At 40.9% G+C, this 17,647-nt stretch overlaps 1 protein-coding gene across 3 annotated transcripts in view; it reads right to left on the bottom strand.

Annotated features, from left to right (window-relative positions):
* Window positions 1-16,680, bottom strand: part of klhl13 (kelch-like family member 13) — a gene marked incomplete at its 5' end in the record, with an annotated part of 30,888 nt that extends 14,208 nt beyond the window's left edge. The window contains 3 exons of one of the 3 annotated variants that reach the window (XM_079172296.1): window positions 3,622-3,693; window positions 14,979-15,050; window positions 16,618-16,680. In XM_079172296.1, coding sequence (XP_079028422.1) covers window positions 3,622-3,693; window positions 14,979-15,031 — 125 coding nt within the window. Of the gene's footprint in view, window positions 1-3,621; window positions 3,694-11,843; window positions 11,942-14,978; window positions 15,051-16,617 lie in introns of those variants that run through there. The other 2 variants (XM_079172295.1, XM_079172294.1) reach the window with 2 other exon arrangements.
* Between the last annotated feature and the right edge of the window lie 967 nt (window positions 16,681-17,647).

The following is a 17,647-nucleotide window of genomic DNA, read 5'->3' as shown; positions in this document are numbered from 1 at the left end:
TATGCATGTGAAATGCAAACAACGTCTAAGCTGATGAAGTACAAACACACAAACTTTTGTCTAAAACAATATGTGTTGCGAAATCCTGAGAGTAATGTTGTATTTGGAGCCACTATGATCCAACTGAATTCCTTAGTATATATGGTTTAGCTATAAGCAGTACACATGTGTTGGTTATATGACTCAAAGAGGCATTTAAATGCAGCCCTTTACCATGTGTACACGGGGAATTTCATGCTCGAAAAAGCAATTTCCCCTAAAAGCGCATTGAACTCATTCCTGCTCATCCTCGGGCCAAAACGTCTACTTTCACACAAGATAGATCTCATGAATGTAATCGACATATTGACATAAAATCTAACAATATTAAAGCAGACATTTTTGTTAAAAACTACCGTTATTGTGGAGGCGTATTGAAGACAGACCAGTCTCTTTGCATGTAGTGACACTCAGTGTTTTGATTCCTTCTCCTTCGATAAACCACACAGCCATGTGATGCATCATCTCTCAGAGTTAAATGAGGACATGAAGTGAAATTGAACTATTTTTTTTTAAACGGGCTGACAGCGTTGAAAATTAGTTTTCTGAAAAGCTGTGACTAAAATACGGAAAGACAAAAACATTATTTCTCACTTTTCAGCACTGAGGAAAAACAACCACTTAGGAGACAAAACGCAGCTAATGATGATTGAAGTTAATCAAAGTTTGGTCTCAAAATGTGTAATGTATTCTACAGTATAATAGAAGTCTGTTGAGTCTTAAACAGCCCTCTACTAAAAGGGAAAAATATTCTGCTCTGTGAGAACGTGGTACGTTAGCGTTTCATATTTGAATAGTCCAATTCTTGTGATATTCCCGTGCTCGAGGGCAGTCTGACTAAAATGTAACAGAAAGTCCTTAACTGCTCCGCAGAGAGCGTGTACGTGGAAAGCACAGTGTGACTCAGAGCCCCAAGGGGAACACTCTCGGGATACGGGTACATTTTGCGCTGACAAAACTGACATTAGAGAATGAAGCTCATTTGGGTAAAAAAAAATATCACAGCACTGTGAATCAACACAATCAGTCATCTTTGATCAAAACAGCATAACGGTCTCTTAAGGTTAGATCATCGGCAAACAATGTTGCTTGCACGGCTTTTTCTTTGATGCAAAGCTTATGTGTAGATTACCTCAAAAGTGAGACTGCAGAGTCGATAAAAAAAAGTAGAATTACTCTGCAATCATGTTGCAGTTTACATGCATGTCTGTCCGAAAAGGTCTTCACTTCATCATTTCATCCTATTAGATATTAGTATGAATTTGTCATAATCAGCACAGTAATTATTTGGTTATGTCCAAAAACTGGTTTTTTGAACTCCACATTTCTAATCAGTTCTTACTCGAGTCCAAGTGGACGTCTGTGCCAAGTTTGAAGAAATTCCCTCCAGGCTTTACTGAGATATGGCGTCCACGAGATCGGTACGGACGGGGCAAGTCGAAAGAATGTTATTTGCCAGACAATAACATTTAAAAAAAAGTTGAGGAAGGAGGGTATTTTTAAAGATGAAGAAGTTAATATAACACCAAAAGGAACTAGAGCTTGAGGACTCGTGACTGATTATTATACGGGTAGTTTGCTTTGTGCTCTGTTTTTAGTAAGAGTTGTTGCACAGAGAGAGAGGCTACACACCACAACGGCTCACAAACATCTACATTTCACACACTGAAGAATAACCGAGTTTAAAATATTACAACTATTCTCCACGCAATATATAGAGATGACAGAATAGTCGCCCAATGGGCCACGTGAGACTTGAAGAGCCGCTCATTTTCAGATGGAGATTGGCCTCGTTTAGATAAAATATTCTTTCAATAAAAAGAATGTCTGCTCAGCAGAACAGCAAAAGTTTGCGTCTTCAAACAGAATTGTGAGCAGGCAGTGCGTCAGACGTAGAAGACTAATGGTTTTTGACTGGACTATTTATATAATGAAGCAACTCTAAAGTCCTTGTGTGTGTGTGTGTGTGTGTGTGTGTGTGTGTGTGTGTGTGTGTGTGTGTGTGTGTGTGTGTGTGTGTGTGTGTGTGTGTGCACCTGATTGTTCTGTGGCTTGCAGAGCTCTTTTTATCATCTGTAAGGAAACGTCCCTTCGTTATTCAGCAGATCTAAATTAAATATAGCTTTAAGATGCTGGAAGAATGTTTGAAATGAATTTCGTTAATGCAACATATTTAGGCAGATCTCATTTTATATGCAAAATGTACTCATTCTCACCTTTCAATGCGACTTTATGTGAAGAGTAATCACATATAATGCTAATTATGTAAATCTATAATAGGAAGGTAGAGCAGTCTTTATGGAACAGATGCACAGAACACTGAACCTTTCAATGCACGACTATTATTACCAATAATTGTGCTATAATAGTTTGTGCATCTCTTACATAAAGACTGCTCTGCCAGTCTCTTCTTCTTATGGCACATCTGATTATTAACTATATCAGCAATGTGTTATTAATTAGAACATTGTGACAGAAAATGCTATTAATAAATATGATCGTGAGTAAGAGAGTGCAGGATTTGTTTTCTTTGAATACAACTTAAAAAGGGATTGAGGAGATTTGATGTTAAATATAGTCATTAGATCCGGACCAAGCCAGACAAAGCTTCTACTAACGGCTGAATCAATAAGCCAGGTTAAAGATGTATGCGTCATTATTTTCTACTAAAACGCTGACCTGTAAGAACAGAGAACGGAAACGCTCCGTAATGTTTACAACGTACACGTTAATAAGAAACGGTCCTGCTTTTAACGATCATATTGAAAAGGAACTATTGCACAAGGATTGATTAACTTTACAGGACGAGTATGCGGGGAGACGTTCTCTATGCTCTGCAGTATGAAAAACATTAACACAAAAGAAGATGCACAACAACGATAATTATTTTGCACTCTGAGGTCCTTTGGAGGTGAAAAGCATCTGTTGACTGACACACTGTGTGCTTTGGCGGCATAATCTGGTTAGAAAAGTAATCAAGAGGAAAAAGTTACACGGCAACTTTTTCTAATGAAACCTTGACTTCAGGGCTCCGACACTCTTGAGCCGACCTCAAAGCCGACAGAGGCTGACTGATCAAACGTTTTGTGTCGCCTCACATCTTTAAACATGAACACGCCGCGAAGACTTCGGCCGGCTAACAGTCAACCGCAGTCTCTCGTTTTTCAAGACTTTAAAGATTAGGCCAAAGACATTTGGGGTACATGATGGATAAACATTAAGAGAAGGTCAGGTGGAATCTATTTGTCATTCTTTCCACATGCTGTACAAGGACTGAGGAACGGGGTAGGAAGGACCAATGAGAATACATAAGCAACAACAACAAAAGCACAAAAACATATCTGCCAGAACAAGAGGTAGAAACAAACAACTACGACATGTGGTCACACATGCTTGAGGTCTATTGTATTTCTAAGATGATGAGGAGAGGATGGATTCAGGAATAAAAGGGAGATGATCATGGACCACGTCTACTAGGGACTTTGTGAACACCAGCACGAAACGTTGAGGAACTTGAACAGTGGTGACAATCACACGGACACACACAGACACAGCACACAGGCAATGTACTGGCACATTTACCCCGTCAGGTGGTAAGTCGGACAGGCAGCGAGGAGAGAGTGGGCTGTCCAAACCACAGAGGAGTGATGGTGGCTGCCGGAACGAAAACAAAGAAGACAACAGCTACAGCATCCCGTATCAAAGTTCTGCTCTTCCTAAAAAAGAAATAGAGTCTGCACACTATATAAAAAAAAAGGCAGCACCTGGTAATTATCGTGTGGATATACGCTTGCTTTTGTGAATATTTTTCTGCTCGACCTTACAGACATCAGACGACCTGGAGAGTGAATCTGTAGCTGCTGCCGTGGCTTCGTTTGAAGATAATCGTGCCTAAAGCGTTACTGCAGCTCAGCACTTACCAATGCAAAAGAATCATTTATTAAACATCAGAGAATATTTCACCATCTCTTAGCCTGTCAAACACCTATTACCAAGGCCAACTGTGGGTTTATTTTAGGTTTCGTTTTCAAAAATTACACAATGTCACAAATCTTTCAACGTGATGTTTCACAACTCCACAAAGCGGCACCTGAGATGTGTCCTATACTGAATGATGAGTTCATACACAAGAGTTTGGAGTGTCATGTGGTTTCACAGCAGCATATCACAGCACGTTGTTTACTTGAATGAGGATGCAGTGATTATAAAACCTCACATCAAGCGATGCATTGTGGTACACACTGCTAATCTCTTAGAGTGCACTGTTATGTCAGAAGCTTTAAGTTAGGGGGAATTAAAATGATAGAGATAAAATCAAGGTATCTTTGGGTTTAATAAAAACAACACTCGATCTTATTCATCAGATTAGACGATGGCAGATTCATTGTACCAATTAAGTTAATGAGGAATCATCAATTGGTATTTATGGTTATGGTATGGAGCCGTTATTAGTTCAGTGCAGCAATTTCTCATGTTTACACTTTAGACTAATTTAGCTCTTACAGCCTCCTATACTTTATGGGGTTTTTTTCTTCCCGCAACAAAAACCAGAGCATACGTTGTTGCCTACATCGGAAAGGACAAATAACAGGAACGCCATGCTGAGGATCCTATATTCAGGTCAGTGACACATAATATGTGTTATATTTTCACCTGAGCAGGGAGAAAGAGAGGGCTGGAGGATTGAGAAAGAAGTAATGGAGAAACAAGGCAGTCTATGCAGGTCTGTTATGCCAGTGCAAAGCTTAAAAAAAAAACCCATCCTTCCACCAGTGACAGTTTAGCTGAAGCTAAAGTCAACTTGGCTTTTTCCCTCCGATGACAGCGGAAGGGTCTTAAAGGATTAATGAGTATAGCTTTGCAGCCTCATCATGCTTAGACGTGCATTGATATAAACTTCATTAATCTCGTCTGTTTCAGGTTCATAACATCTGAAAGACCAATGTCACGTTTCAAAATGTTTCTGGAGCAAAGAATGGTCAAATATACCGGTAAATAATTTGACATAAATGTTAAAAAGGAAAGGGGCAGAGGTTTTCAAGTGTGTCTTTCTTACACATGCCTCGTCTTTTCTGACAAGAGCAACGAGTCCAACAATGAATTGACAGCGCTGCCACACCGGAGATACGGTCAGTTAGAATATACGACTAGATAGCTACTAGATGTGAGGGAATACTGGTGTCAGTGCTCATTGTGTCAGGTCCTGGGCCTCGCTTCAAAAGGATGGTTTACTCAGGAGACAGGAAGAACAACCCAAACCCCTGAAAACAGCCAGAAATCCTAAATTAAATGCATGTACCGCTAATGCAAAATTGATATGCATTATTCTTGGACTAATTTCTGTACAAACTGCATCACAGGGACATTTAAAAAAAAGTTGGAGTTGCTCACAGCTACTGTGGACTTATGTGACCTATTGTTTTAAACAGGAACACAGGAAGAGCCTGAGAGCAAAAACAGACACAGTAGAAAACAAAGAGGACACCTCTACCGCCCACAAGACTCCTACAGTCTGGCTGCCGTCCTCACAACACGCACTGCAGCAGCCGGATCTGAAGCAAGCCGAGCGACGGCAGAGCCCGAAACTGAAGGGTCTTCTCGATCACCGAGCACAGCGATGCAATGAACGCTGCATGTTGAACAGCTTCTGTGGGGGGGGGGGGGACAGATCTTGTGACGCAGTGGCCTAGTACTCAAGTAAAATAACATGGTGGTAAATTGACTTATAGTCATACACACCTTCTAATATCATGCAACACAATACATCAACGATGCTGCGGCAGAAAACTCTGCTGTGGCTCAAGATGAACCCCTGTTTGCAAATGTGCAGCACAGTGTCACTTGGATTTCTAATACTGCAGAGGTTGCGCGTGGACGTTATTTCCTAAATTATTTTTGCTCACCTGTAAGAGGACTGAACACTTAACATCAAATTACAAACCTATGAGGTTAAACATGAGACCATCCGATGGGTTATTTGTCTTCTAGTTATACAAACACGCGGAAATTCAGCAGCTTCCTTCTCCACCTTTCCTGCAGCAGCAACACTTTTTTTTTTTTTTCCTCCTTCCTTCAACACCACTGAAAAATTAACAACCGAGAGGAAAAAAAAAAAAGTGTGAAATTCTCTCAACATTTCAGAGGATTGGGTGCAGCTCCTGTTTCCCTTTCCCCATCGAGAAGCAGTCGGGCAGAGAGAGGGAAGTAGTTACGCCGTCTTAGAATTCCTCTCTCAAACCATCTTCTGTTCCATCAACATCTAAAACGTGACAACGCGTCTGGTGGATGGATCGCAATATGAACATGTTCATCATCTTAATAAATAGACTTTTTTAAAAAAAACAAACCTTGATCTGTTCCTTGTGTCTGACAAATGTTTGTTTGCTCTGCCCCATTATGGTCAAATTGGCACTTCCCTAATTAATACTGTGGCTTAACCACCTGAATGGATGGTTGCAATGTACTATTCACGGACTCTTAATTGCTGGAAATCACACGTGGAATTCTGATTTAAAAATAGATTAGCATGGATTGAACCGTTCCAAAAAAGGGAGTAAATGTGGAAGCAATTGGATTAGAGAAAGTTCCAGTGTTCGTGAGAGCAGAACATCTGCTGCAGGATAAACAAAAACACGTGAAAATAACCCCCCAGGGTGCCACAAAATACATGCCGACTATGTGAATTTGATGAGTTTAGTGATTAGGTTATGCGTTGTATTGAGCATTAAGTATTGGCGGCTCACTCTGTCCGCAACAAACCATCCGCGATCTCCAGATAATTGCTCCAATCATGCTTAGAATCTGAGCAATTTGTCAGTTTTAATGAGTCTGTAATTACACTTTATAATCAAAGAGCGCTTTAAAAAAGGCCACAGCCTTTGCATCAAAAAGAAAAAAGGGCCGGTGAATTGATGAGTGCCTTAAAATTAAAATTTCAAAAAACTGTTTGAAACCGCACCACGAGCAGTTAAACCAAAATCAGCTTCAGTGTATTTACGTGTGGGTGGAGTGGACAATCTGTCGACATGTACCGAATGCTTAATCAACTTGAAAGATGCTGTATGAAGGAACACGACCCAGCCGAGTGTGTGTGGAAACCAAAAAAGGACATAATACACTGAACTGTGTCGTCACTGCAGATGTGAACCCGAGGACTGAGTCCAGAGACTAAACAAAAAGGCCAGAGATGTGCCAGAGCGATCGGGAATTGGACGTGTCAGCAAGATTTAGCTTGGACTCAAATAAGAAGAGAGGAATAACTTTGCATACAAAAGAGGCTTAATCTCACTGTAACTATCTAAACAGGGACGGACGATAAATTGCAGATCCTTCCATGATCATATACTGTAGGGCAGCATTTGTGGTACATCTTCCGTTACATGTGGCCAATTACAACCTCTGAATTCACAGAGATTCGCAGGATGGTGGCCAGGAGCACAGCTGGGTCTGTCGGCCCCTCCACCTCACTCCAAGCTACCAAACTAACCAGCCTTCTCCGCGTGGGTCCGCTCTCCTCCCGGCTCGCTATAGCCATCGTCTCACCTGACTGAACTCGGTTGATGCTCTGCCAGCCAGACTGCCCGCGCCTCCCCTTTGGGCCTTTCAATGAAAATAAATGATCCCCGTGTGGATCTAATGCATTTTGTACAAAATACGGCCACCGGTCAGCAAGAACCTAATGTCCATTCCAAAAGAGCAGGTACATTAAAAGCTCCACCGCCATACTCTTAAGTTGATAATGGACACGCATAAATATTAAAAACTACGACACTCATTTAAAAACATTGGCAGATGTTGCACTCAGGTTTAATGAAAATGATCACATATTGTTTCACATCACTCTGGTCAGTGTCTATCTACAGCCTGGCATTTAGAGACCATGTTAGTCATTCACTCGTCTTGATTCAGTGGAACTACTTTCTAGCTGATGTGGCACACCGGCTGATTCTCTGCCTTCCATCAAAATGGAGAAGCGAACACATGTTAGGAATAAGACACACGTGAGGGTTGTACGAGGTACTTATCTATTGTGTATGACCTACAGTAGGTTTGGAGAAGCAGACGGGAGTTACATCAGCACGTATTTTGGCTTAAAGATAGAAAGGCTTTTCAGCGCTCTACCTTACTGTGAGACAACCATTTCTGACAGGGAACTGAAGAGGACAAGCCGTACCCATCCATGGTCACATTTTGGTTTTCTCCAATGGATTCTGGTGGCTGTGGCCCCATTTAAAAACATCCGAACGGTCCCTTTAATGTGAAAATGTGTTATCCAGCTGTACTTGCACTTTAGAGTACAATCGTACAGTATTGTAGTTTTAACATCATCCCTGACTGAGTCCAATTAATACACAAGAAGTATCTGGTGACACCCTTGAGTATAACTTCACTGTTTTATGCATTTTTAAAACATAAACATTTATTTTTTTGTCAGATGATGTTCAAAGTCAAAGTAAATGAAAATTCTCAGCGCAAAAAACAGCTCTTATTCAGTTTGATGCCAGCTGTCAAATAAAAAAAAAATGTCCTATTCCTTTTAGAATAGATGAATTGTTTAATTGATCGAACAAATGAATGCAAGTTGGTAATAAAAGTAGGTTTCGAAGAATGTGAAGCGGTGGGCTCATAACAGCAGCAGCAGAAGGATTCCGAAACAGAAGGATTTGACGGCCAGGCGAGACATGAGAAGCCTCTACGGTCACAAATATCTGTTCAAAGAGAAAAGCTTTCATTTGACTTATATAGCTGTACATTCTGCATTGAATGTAATCTGGTCACTGGCTTTAATTACAGTCTCAGCACTAGAAATACTTCTTAAAAACTAGATGGCTTTGACTTTTTAGCAGCAGCCTGCATGTTTTATTTTCTTAAAGTGTGCATTTCTTTCAAACAAAACATTATATATATATATATATATATATATATATATATACACACATACATACACACACACACACACACACACACACACATATACGCACACATACATACATACACACACATATATAAATCAGTAGAACCAAAGGACGGCAGTAGATAAATCACTTCAAGACTCTAATGCGCTGGAGCACAATATGAAGGTCAGAATGTGCAAGGTGTGATTTCATTTTTAGATTTCCTTTGAAGGATTGATTTTCTCATTCCCATTTTGCCTCGATGAGATTGTTGACAGAAAACATAGCGAGAGAGAGGAAGGGGGGGGGGGGGGAACTGGAATCTAACCGGCTTTGCCGCAGTTGAGGTTGCCGGCTCACCATGACGCTTCCGAGAGGCGATTACTATAGACAGCAGTCACACGTATATTAAGCACTTTGTACTGAACCACTGTAAGATGAGGGATGACATTCATTTCCCTTTGTGTGAAATTAAATATAAAACCCAACGACGGTTTACTGAGCGGAAGATTATTCTATGGGCCGTGCTGGCAGTGGACCGTAAACCGTTCCTTTCCATTAAAATCTGCACCACAAGCAGTTCTCCGGTCTATATATAGATAAGGGCGGTTTCAAAAACAGACATTGTGAAAAACAAATTATTTATACATCATGTGTGACAGATATTTTAAAAACTCTCTCTCGTGTGTGTCCTCCATTTCCAAAGATTACCCCAGCAGCAGCACACCCAAGTTAAAAATGTCTCCAAAGCCAAGCGGACAGTTGCACCACTCAAAGGACCTATAAAGAGGAACTTCTCCCTGACCACAGAGTAACCTATAATTGGGGGGCCCAATATTAGCTCACAGCTCACAATGTACACGTTTCAAAAATAGTACGTGGTCTGGGAGGGCAGAGTGAGGTGGAGCCTCAAGGCGTTGGTGTGTGTTCTCCTATGAAGCATGTTAAGTACATTTAATGCACTGTCGCCCTTGCGTTTTCATTGGTGGAGTTGTCTTAGTCGGTCAAAAGACGTGTTGGTGTTAAGATCCTGCATACTGGTCCTGATTAATGCTGTAGCGGGGGGAGGATACTGATGACATACAGTAGTTAAGTCACTTTTAAAGCATTGACACAGCGTGATTTTTTTTTTTTTTAATGAGTTTAGAAATAAGCCCTAAAAGATGATCTATCAAGATAAGAAATTCTGAGATGTAAGGTAATAGAGTAGGTACACCACATAGAAATGGACCATGGCCAGTCTATGACTATTTATACAGAAATTCTAAATTATACAGCAAATATAAATTTGCAAACGATATCATTTAAATGCGCCAGAATAAAGAAAGAAATATTTCTCCAAGAGGTTTATGACCAAAAATCTGTACGAACCAGCAAGAAATACAAAATGCTGCATCTATGGTCCCTCTTTAGTGTCAACTTGTGCTGCTTTATTTTGAAGGAGCTTTATTACCAAAAACTCAAACAAATCACCAACAACGGCGCAACATATCTTCAGACTGGATTATTTTAAATGTTCATGGACAAGATGGAGAATTACACAGAAATTTTCACTCATTGTTCGCAACTACATTAGGAACTAAAACACAGTTTGGGCCTTTCTATTATAGATCCCAATGAAGCTAAAATAACTGGAAGGTTGTTGGTTGCATCCGTCTGAATAAATCCGGGTGGGGAGGTGAAAGAACAATGACTGCTAAAACCACTAAGGTGCCCTTGAGCAAGGCCCTTAACCTCCCCCTCCCCAACTGCTCCAGTGGAGCTGCTCAGTGGCCAACAGATAAGACTGTGGTAGAACTGGACAGCTTCCTAGATGTGAATTTATGTGTGCGTGTGTGTGTGTGTGTGTGTGTGTGCGCTTGTGTGTGTGTGTGTGTGTGTGTGTGTGTGTGTGTGTGTGTGTGTGTGTGTGTGTGTGTGTGTGTGTGTGTGTGTGTATCAGGGTGTTCCAGCTGAACTACCAAGATTAAAACCAAAATGACTGAGTCAATAGTGCCAATAGCGAAGCATTCATTATTTCATTTTGTAAAGAGCTTACAAAGTGACATGATTTTGAGGAGCCTTACTTGATGTGTACTTATAGGGACTATATGGTAAATGTACATGTTGTGTACATTTAGAGCTAGTCATGTAGCAGATGTGACCCGCTTCACTGAGGATGGAGCACCGATTTCTCTTGCTGGGATGCAGTAATATGTTTAAAATAAACATTTCTGTAAACCTAGCAAAATTAAGCTCTTAAGCTCATAAGTAAAGCTGCATGATAACTGGAGACTGCATAAATCCAATTTTGTCAAAAACCCACCCGAGTAAGCCTATAACATTACCTTAAGGCTATCGGCTAGCCTAGCATGCCGTGTAAACTGTGTTGTTTTCAAGCTTTTGGTTCTCACTGTCTGTAGGCCAGAGCCTTGGACAAAAGTCAACCGAGACACTTGTCCATTTCAGCAGAGAGCAGGAAACGGGGGGGGGGGGGGGGGGGGGGGGATGGCGAGAGGCTGCGAGAGGCACTTTCATTCTACCCTCCCCCCCTCCTGAACAGTAGCAGATGACAATAGCTTCTAAACCAGGGCACGCCAGGCATCCTGACAAAGGCAGGCTCCTCCCAAGCTGCCGAGTCCCTGCTCCCAAATAAACAGAGCCACAGGGAGAGGGCAAGAGTCGGGGATGTGGTGCTCGCCATGTCCCGACTGTAGCTGGCAAAATGAGTCCTTCTGCCCAGGAGCAGAGCACTCCGCCAGCAAACCACACAATGCATGCAGGACAAGGCAAACCTGACACACTACGAGGCTCGGTCGCATTCTGCCTAATTAGGGCTGCAATGAAAAAAAAAATGATTTACAAAGAAAACTGAAACATCTCCCCAGTACCACAATGGTATGGTGAGAATGCTGTTCAGCTCGTACTCACATGTAGGCAGGTGAAAGGGGTGAGGACCTGGATGTCTTAAGAACGGGTACTGGGAATTTCCAGCTGACGGGAGAACCGCTTTTCCATTTCAACGGCATGTTGGTGTCACCAGACTGGTGCTACAGCAAGACCAACGGCAAAGACCATTTCCATGAAAAGGTTCCCGATGCAGTCTTCCATCCCACTCTGCCCACACCATTTAAGGAGGAGGGAGAGCAGCAGCAGCAGCAGCTACAGAAATACACTGGTAGAGGCAGTGCGGGCTTCAGTCAGGGCTGTGACTTTAGCAGCAGCACCGAAGCCAATAGATTGCATCCACCACGAACTACTTGTCCTGCTGCATTCACGGCTGTCTTGTGGTAGGAGGGGGGTGGGGGGGGTGGGGGGGAGAAGCCCAGCCTTCCCATCACCCTTTCATGGTTTATGAAAAGCCCAGCAGCTGAGCAACAGTGCCACCTTGTTAAAGGAGCTGTGATTACAGTTCAGGATCTCTGCTCCATGTAAAGACATGGAGGAGAGATAAAGGAGTAGGAGAAAGAGGAAAGAAAACCTGAGTGACATTTGGGATTTGTGCGAAAATGTCATTTTATTAATTTTATTAAGTCTTTAACTATCCAATGGTACCCAGTTATTCCCTATGCGTTGAAGTGTGGGTATTAAGTAATCCTCACAGTGTTCATTTGGGGTCTTTTCATACATGACAACGTATGGAGACATTTCTTTTTATTTAAGATATGTGTGCAGGGAACAAAGCTGTGGTTGAAGCCCCCCTTAAAACAATTAACGTCACGTTTGAAGCAGCTGTATTGTATTTTGAAACAGTCAGTACAATTCAGTAAATAGCCATTCATTAGTTAATACTGTTGTAATACAAAAAGGTCAATTAGATGACAATAACATGGTTAGAATAATTTGACTTGGACAGACGTGACCACTATAAGAGGTTTCCACTGCATTCATGTTTTAGCGGATGCAGCAGTCAAATGCAAAAGAGTAAAAATATGCATTATCTTTTTATCCTATGTCTTGTCACCGTTGTATTCCAAGTTTCAAGACTTGGAGAGCCACTAAGGCGAATTAACAGATAATCCTGAAGACATGCTCAAAAATCCCTCGACTTAAGATGTAGGCTTTTTCCACATATCATGTTTGGACTCGGCTATGTTTTGTGCTTTGTGCTTTGGCTAAACAATAAAACAGACAGAGGGATAAATGAGTGTTATTCTGGAGCGTTCATGAGTAGAGCCATTCATAGACAGTGTAAGTTAACAAAAGGTGTACCAACACAGCTCACACCAGACTTTCTGATTCACTCTTACAGCAACCCCTCTGGTACGAGAAACTTTTCCTAAATGATGCAGCAAAGCTCCATGGCCAGACTCAAACAGGGGATGTGGCGGCTCAAGGTCAGGTCATACTGGAGAAGAAACAGTTCATACGAGTATACTGGAGCCTTAACCCCCATAGGCCACCATGATGCTCCATCAACTCTCCACTTAAAACACACCCCTTGTGTAAAAAAAAGAAGGCTTTTAGCAAACGAGACGCTGCAGCGCTGCTGCACCGAACGTTCAGATAAGGAGAGAAAATTCATATCTCACAGAAAACACAAGTTGTCATGCCTATCGTCCTGCCCCACTTTTATGAAATCAATTAGATTTGTTGGATTACTGTGCAAGAGATTAAGAAACAGCAACGTCTGATGTAATCCATAATAAATAATAACATTAACACGGTCATGTTAGTTTAAAGATTCACTTTTAACTATCTAAAAGCCCCAGGCAACCGGTATCTAAGAAGTCAATTCCAGTTTAACTACCTCACAAATCAAAAGCCCTCTTATTGGCTAATGACAAAAACCAGCAGTGTGGGTCATATTACTACTACAGACGTAATGGCACCCACAAACACAGCAAGAATCATTAGGATTCACAAGTCCACAGAAGTTCATAATAAACATGCTCTTCTTCCATGTCAGACAGAGATTCCATGCCAATAACGAAAACAGCAATAAGCTGACGGAGAACTGCTGCTTCTTTCCTTCATGTAAACTAGCAACGTTTAATTCTACTATCTGTTATTTCCATAACTGCTCATCCAGTTGGTGTAGTGTCTCACCCACCTCCACAGTCACAATCCTGTCGCTGAGCAAAGGAGACAGATTGGATCAAACGCACATAAAACTATCAGGCAAGCACCTTTCTGCAGTGTTTTCATGTCTAATTTTAAAAACGCATCCGTATGCAACCATTTGGTGTTACCTATAAAAAAAAAGAAAAGGTATGCAACAAACAAAAACACACACGGCTTTTCGGGAGCTTCCTCACGGTGAAACTAAACATTCCTCAGAAGCCAACTGAAGAAAAACTTGCCCAAATGTGTCACCCCATCTGTCATTTTCTCTCACAGTGGAAGTCTATTCCATAACTTTGCATTATTTTGCTGATATTCTGTTGGAAGTTGAGAACAAAGTGCACGACGTACCAGTTTATCTTATGCAGATTAAACTCCCACATGTTGTCAGCCCGTAAAAACATCGCTATGTTGCCAACACCAACACTGTGCCCAGTTGAAAACCCCTATTTCAGTGTGTGTAGACCAAAAAAAGGCAAAGTGGGCTGTGACAATAACATTTGAGTGACAGAATGATTGCTGACAAATGGTAATAAAATGTTGCCATCATTATGCAAAGGCCATTCAGGCATGGAAGAACTGCCACAGGTGAACTAATGTGACAGAAACACATTGGGAGACACTCTGGTAAGATGCTTAGCGGTGGCTCTCCACCCTGTTGATGAGCGCCACAGCCACAGTGCTTTTCGCTCTTACAGTCTAATCAGGGATTACCTGATTAACAACTCCAATTCCAGGGAGAAGCCATTACCTAGCCCCGACTCACAGGACTAAAGATACCTGCTGTGCTGTATACGATTCGAGAATTATTATGATGAACCATCAATACTGAGTCAAAAGTAGATTTATTTTAATAGGTAATTTTACGGGGTTTGCAAAATAGCTACTACTAAAGCTACTGTTAACAACTTTTGGGCAGTAGAATGTGTACAGTTAAAGTCCACGAATACACATTTTTACAGTTGCCAGCGGAATAATGAAATATGAGACATTGCACATTACCTGTCATGTAGTCCAATGGGCATCGTCTCCCCTCTGTGTACAGGGTGCTCCATGCCCTCGCCAAAACCACACCTCAAAAACATAAAGAAATGGTTCTTTAACATTTGAATTAAGTCTTTTGTCTAAAAAAAAACAACATTACATTTCACCCAAGAAAAGCAAGATAAAGCTGTTACATGAAGACGCGTTTTGATTCAGCAAGTCAGTTTCGTATCAGCAAGTTTAACCGAACGTCCTTTTTCGTAAACGTTACAGTCTGCACACTATTTTACATACAATGTATTGCCTAATTTGGACAGTATCTCATTGTAACAGAGAAACAAAAGTATTATTTGACTACAGATCACAAGTAAAACTACCTTACAGTTATACAGTTTTAAGAAGGTGAAAAAAAGCATCAAAATGAATATTTTCTACAACTGAGATGGAAAAATAAATAGCAACGCCTACCATAATTTCAACTTTAAAAGTGTCACATTTTTCTAAATAACACTAATAGAGGCACCAGACTCAGTAAATATCGAATAAGTTGACTTTCAGGTTTATCCTGAAAGCAAACATGTGGGTCTGTGTGACAGACTTTAGCTTCACACACACCTGTGGCCTCATTACCTCTTGGAGTTTGGTGATTAACTCAAAATAATGTGAATATATTTGCATTCATGCCCCACAGAAGTTGATGGCGAGGTGCAATGGGCTTTCCTTGAGCCACATCCCCTTCTGCAATGTGACAGTGGCATCATATTTCTAACTTGTTGCTTTACACAGAACTAGGCTAATTGAAGCTAAAAATATCTGCAGTGTGTTTTTTTATTAATTTTTTGACAGAACCACCTTCCTTTTATTTTGAAATTCAGCTGATATGCTGTACACAATGAAAGGCGTACAGCAATGTATCGATGTATTAAAAGAATGACAACTGGCCCACGGTAAAGTTTCCTCACTAGTCTGGTTCCTGTTGTTATAAACATGTTAAAAATGACTTGATTTTAGTGATACAGAACTGATAGGAGTTGACAGTTTGCCTCTGAAAAAGCTCTCAGACAGGCACGAGGTGGAACGTTAGTCCTTTAAAAGCTAAAGTGAGATACATGTCACTAAGTCTACGGCGAGGTAGCCCACTTGCTTGCTAGCAGAAGCTTTCAGCTGCCAGGATCTGGCGTTAAAAGTGTCTTTATTTAGTCCAGACTTTAACAATTATACTGTCACGTGAAGACACGCTGACAGATCGGAGCTTTTGCTAGTTTTCTGGCCATGTTGCCTCAACACAGTCGTTACATCTCTAGTGGGAACAGGCTATGTGGCTAACTAGCCAAGCTAACCCTTTAACATTGGCTAGCTTGAGATAACATTAGAAGCAGGACAACCGGCTATATGACTGTTAAGTTAGTAGCTGGTAATCACCGTTCGCTAGCTAGGTTAGCTTAACTAACGACTAAAAGACCGGGGTCTTAACACGAGTTAGTTGGGTTAGTTATTAGTTAGTCAGGCTGGTTGGTTTACCACCAACAAATGACTGTGACTACCTGTCAACCTGGTATTTGTTGAGCTTAATACAACCTTGCTATATATATGATATTTCAATGACCATACGTATCTCAAATACACTGTGTAAACTTTTAAATAGCAGATTCCATACCTTCAACAACGAGATATCGTTGACTAGCGTCCTTGTTTTCCTTCCCAAGCCCCTCAAATCCACTTATACCACTTGGAGCCTCCTTCCTATTTTTAGCCAATGAAATCGTCGCTTACTAGCAGAGCTGGAGTATCCACACTTCCCATTGGTGGAAGAGTATGGCAATCTTTTCTCATTGGCTCAAAACTTCCGTTACTAAATAAAGTCTTTTCCAGAGAGGAGTCGTCTTTCTGTGAAGCGTTCATGCCCTGAAACAAATGTCTGTGCTTGCTTTACTTGGAAAAAAGACGGTTAATTTGATTATGGAGGTCTGATGTGTCCATAAAACGCCCGAGATTAGTTACAAGGAAAACTATAGGCTCTCCTACTAGTATGAAAACACTGGAAACATCATCTTAAGAAAAGTAACAAGGACTCACAGTGTCTTTGACGCAAAGCAGGGCTTTAATGAAGAGCCCCTAGTGATGTGCATGTGGTAATTAAAAATATATAAGAAAATAAGGCAGAAGTATGACTTTGGTTTAATATGAAATTGATTTAGGGAAAACAATTCTACATTAACTGCACAGTGGTTGTTAGGCTTTATTACAGTCAACATACATTGCTAACTCCCTTTACTCTACTTTTTCTATTATCACCACAAGTGCTGACGCTTAGGTCTTTATCTCCTGCTCTCACATTCAAGTATTGACAAAGTCCCTACTTGAATTTGATTTGTGTGTCCCACACACAAATACACACACACGTCATCCTTATCTCCACACTCAGAAGCTTCCTCAACAAAGGAGACAGACAAACATACCACATTTATTTATTTAATAATATGTTTTCCTTTGAATGCTGTTTAATGCTACTGAAGTTTCAAGATCCTTAGACTGTTTATTTTCATTTTTTATTATTATTATTATTATTAATTGATTAATAATCAAAAGTTGAAGAAACGATTTATCGAGAGTCAACACTATATTTTTGAAATACTCCTGTAAGGTGAATTGTTAGATGTTTATTAAAGCCTACCAATCAAAAATCA

Source organism: Pholis gunnellus (assembly GCF_910591455.1).
Source record: "Pholis gunnellus genome assembly, chromosome: 13".
Classification (NCBI taxonomy): domain Eukaryota; kingdom Metazoa; phylum Chordata; class Actinopteri; order Perciformes; family Pholidae; genus Pholis; species Pholis gunnellus.
The sequence above is the reverse complement of the archived record's forward strand: the minus strand, read 5'-3'. Positions and strand labels throughout refer to the sequence as shown.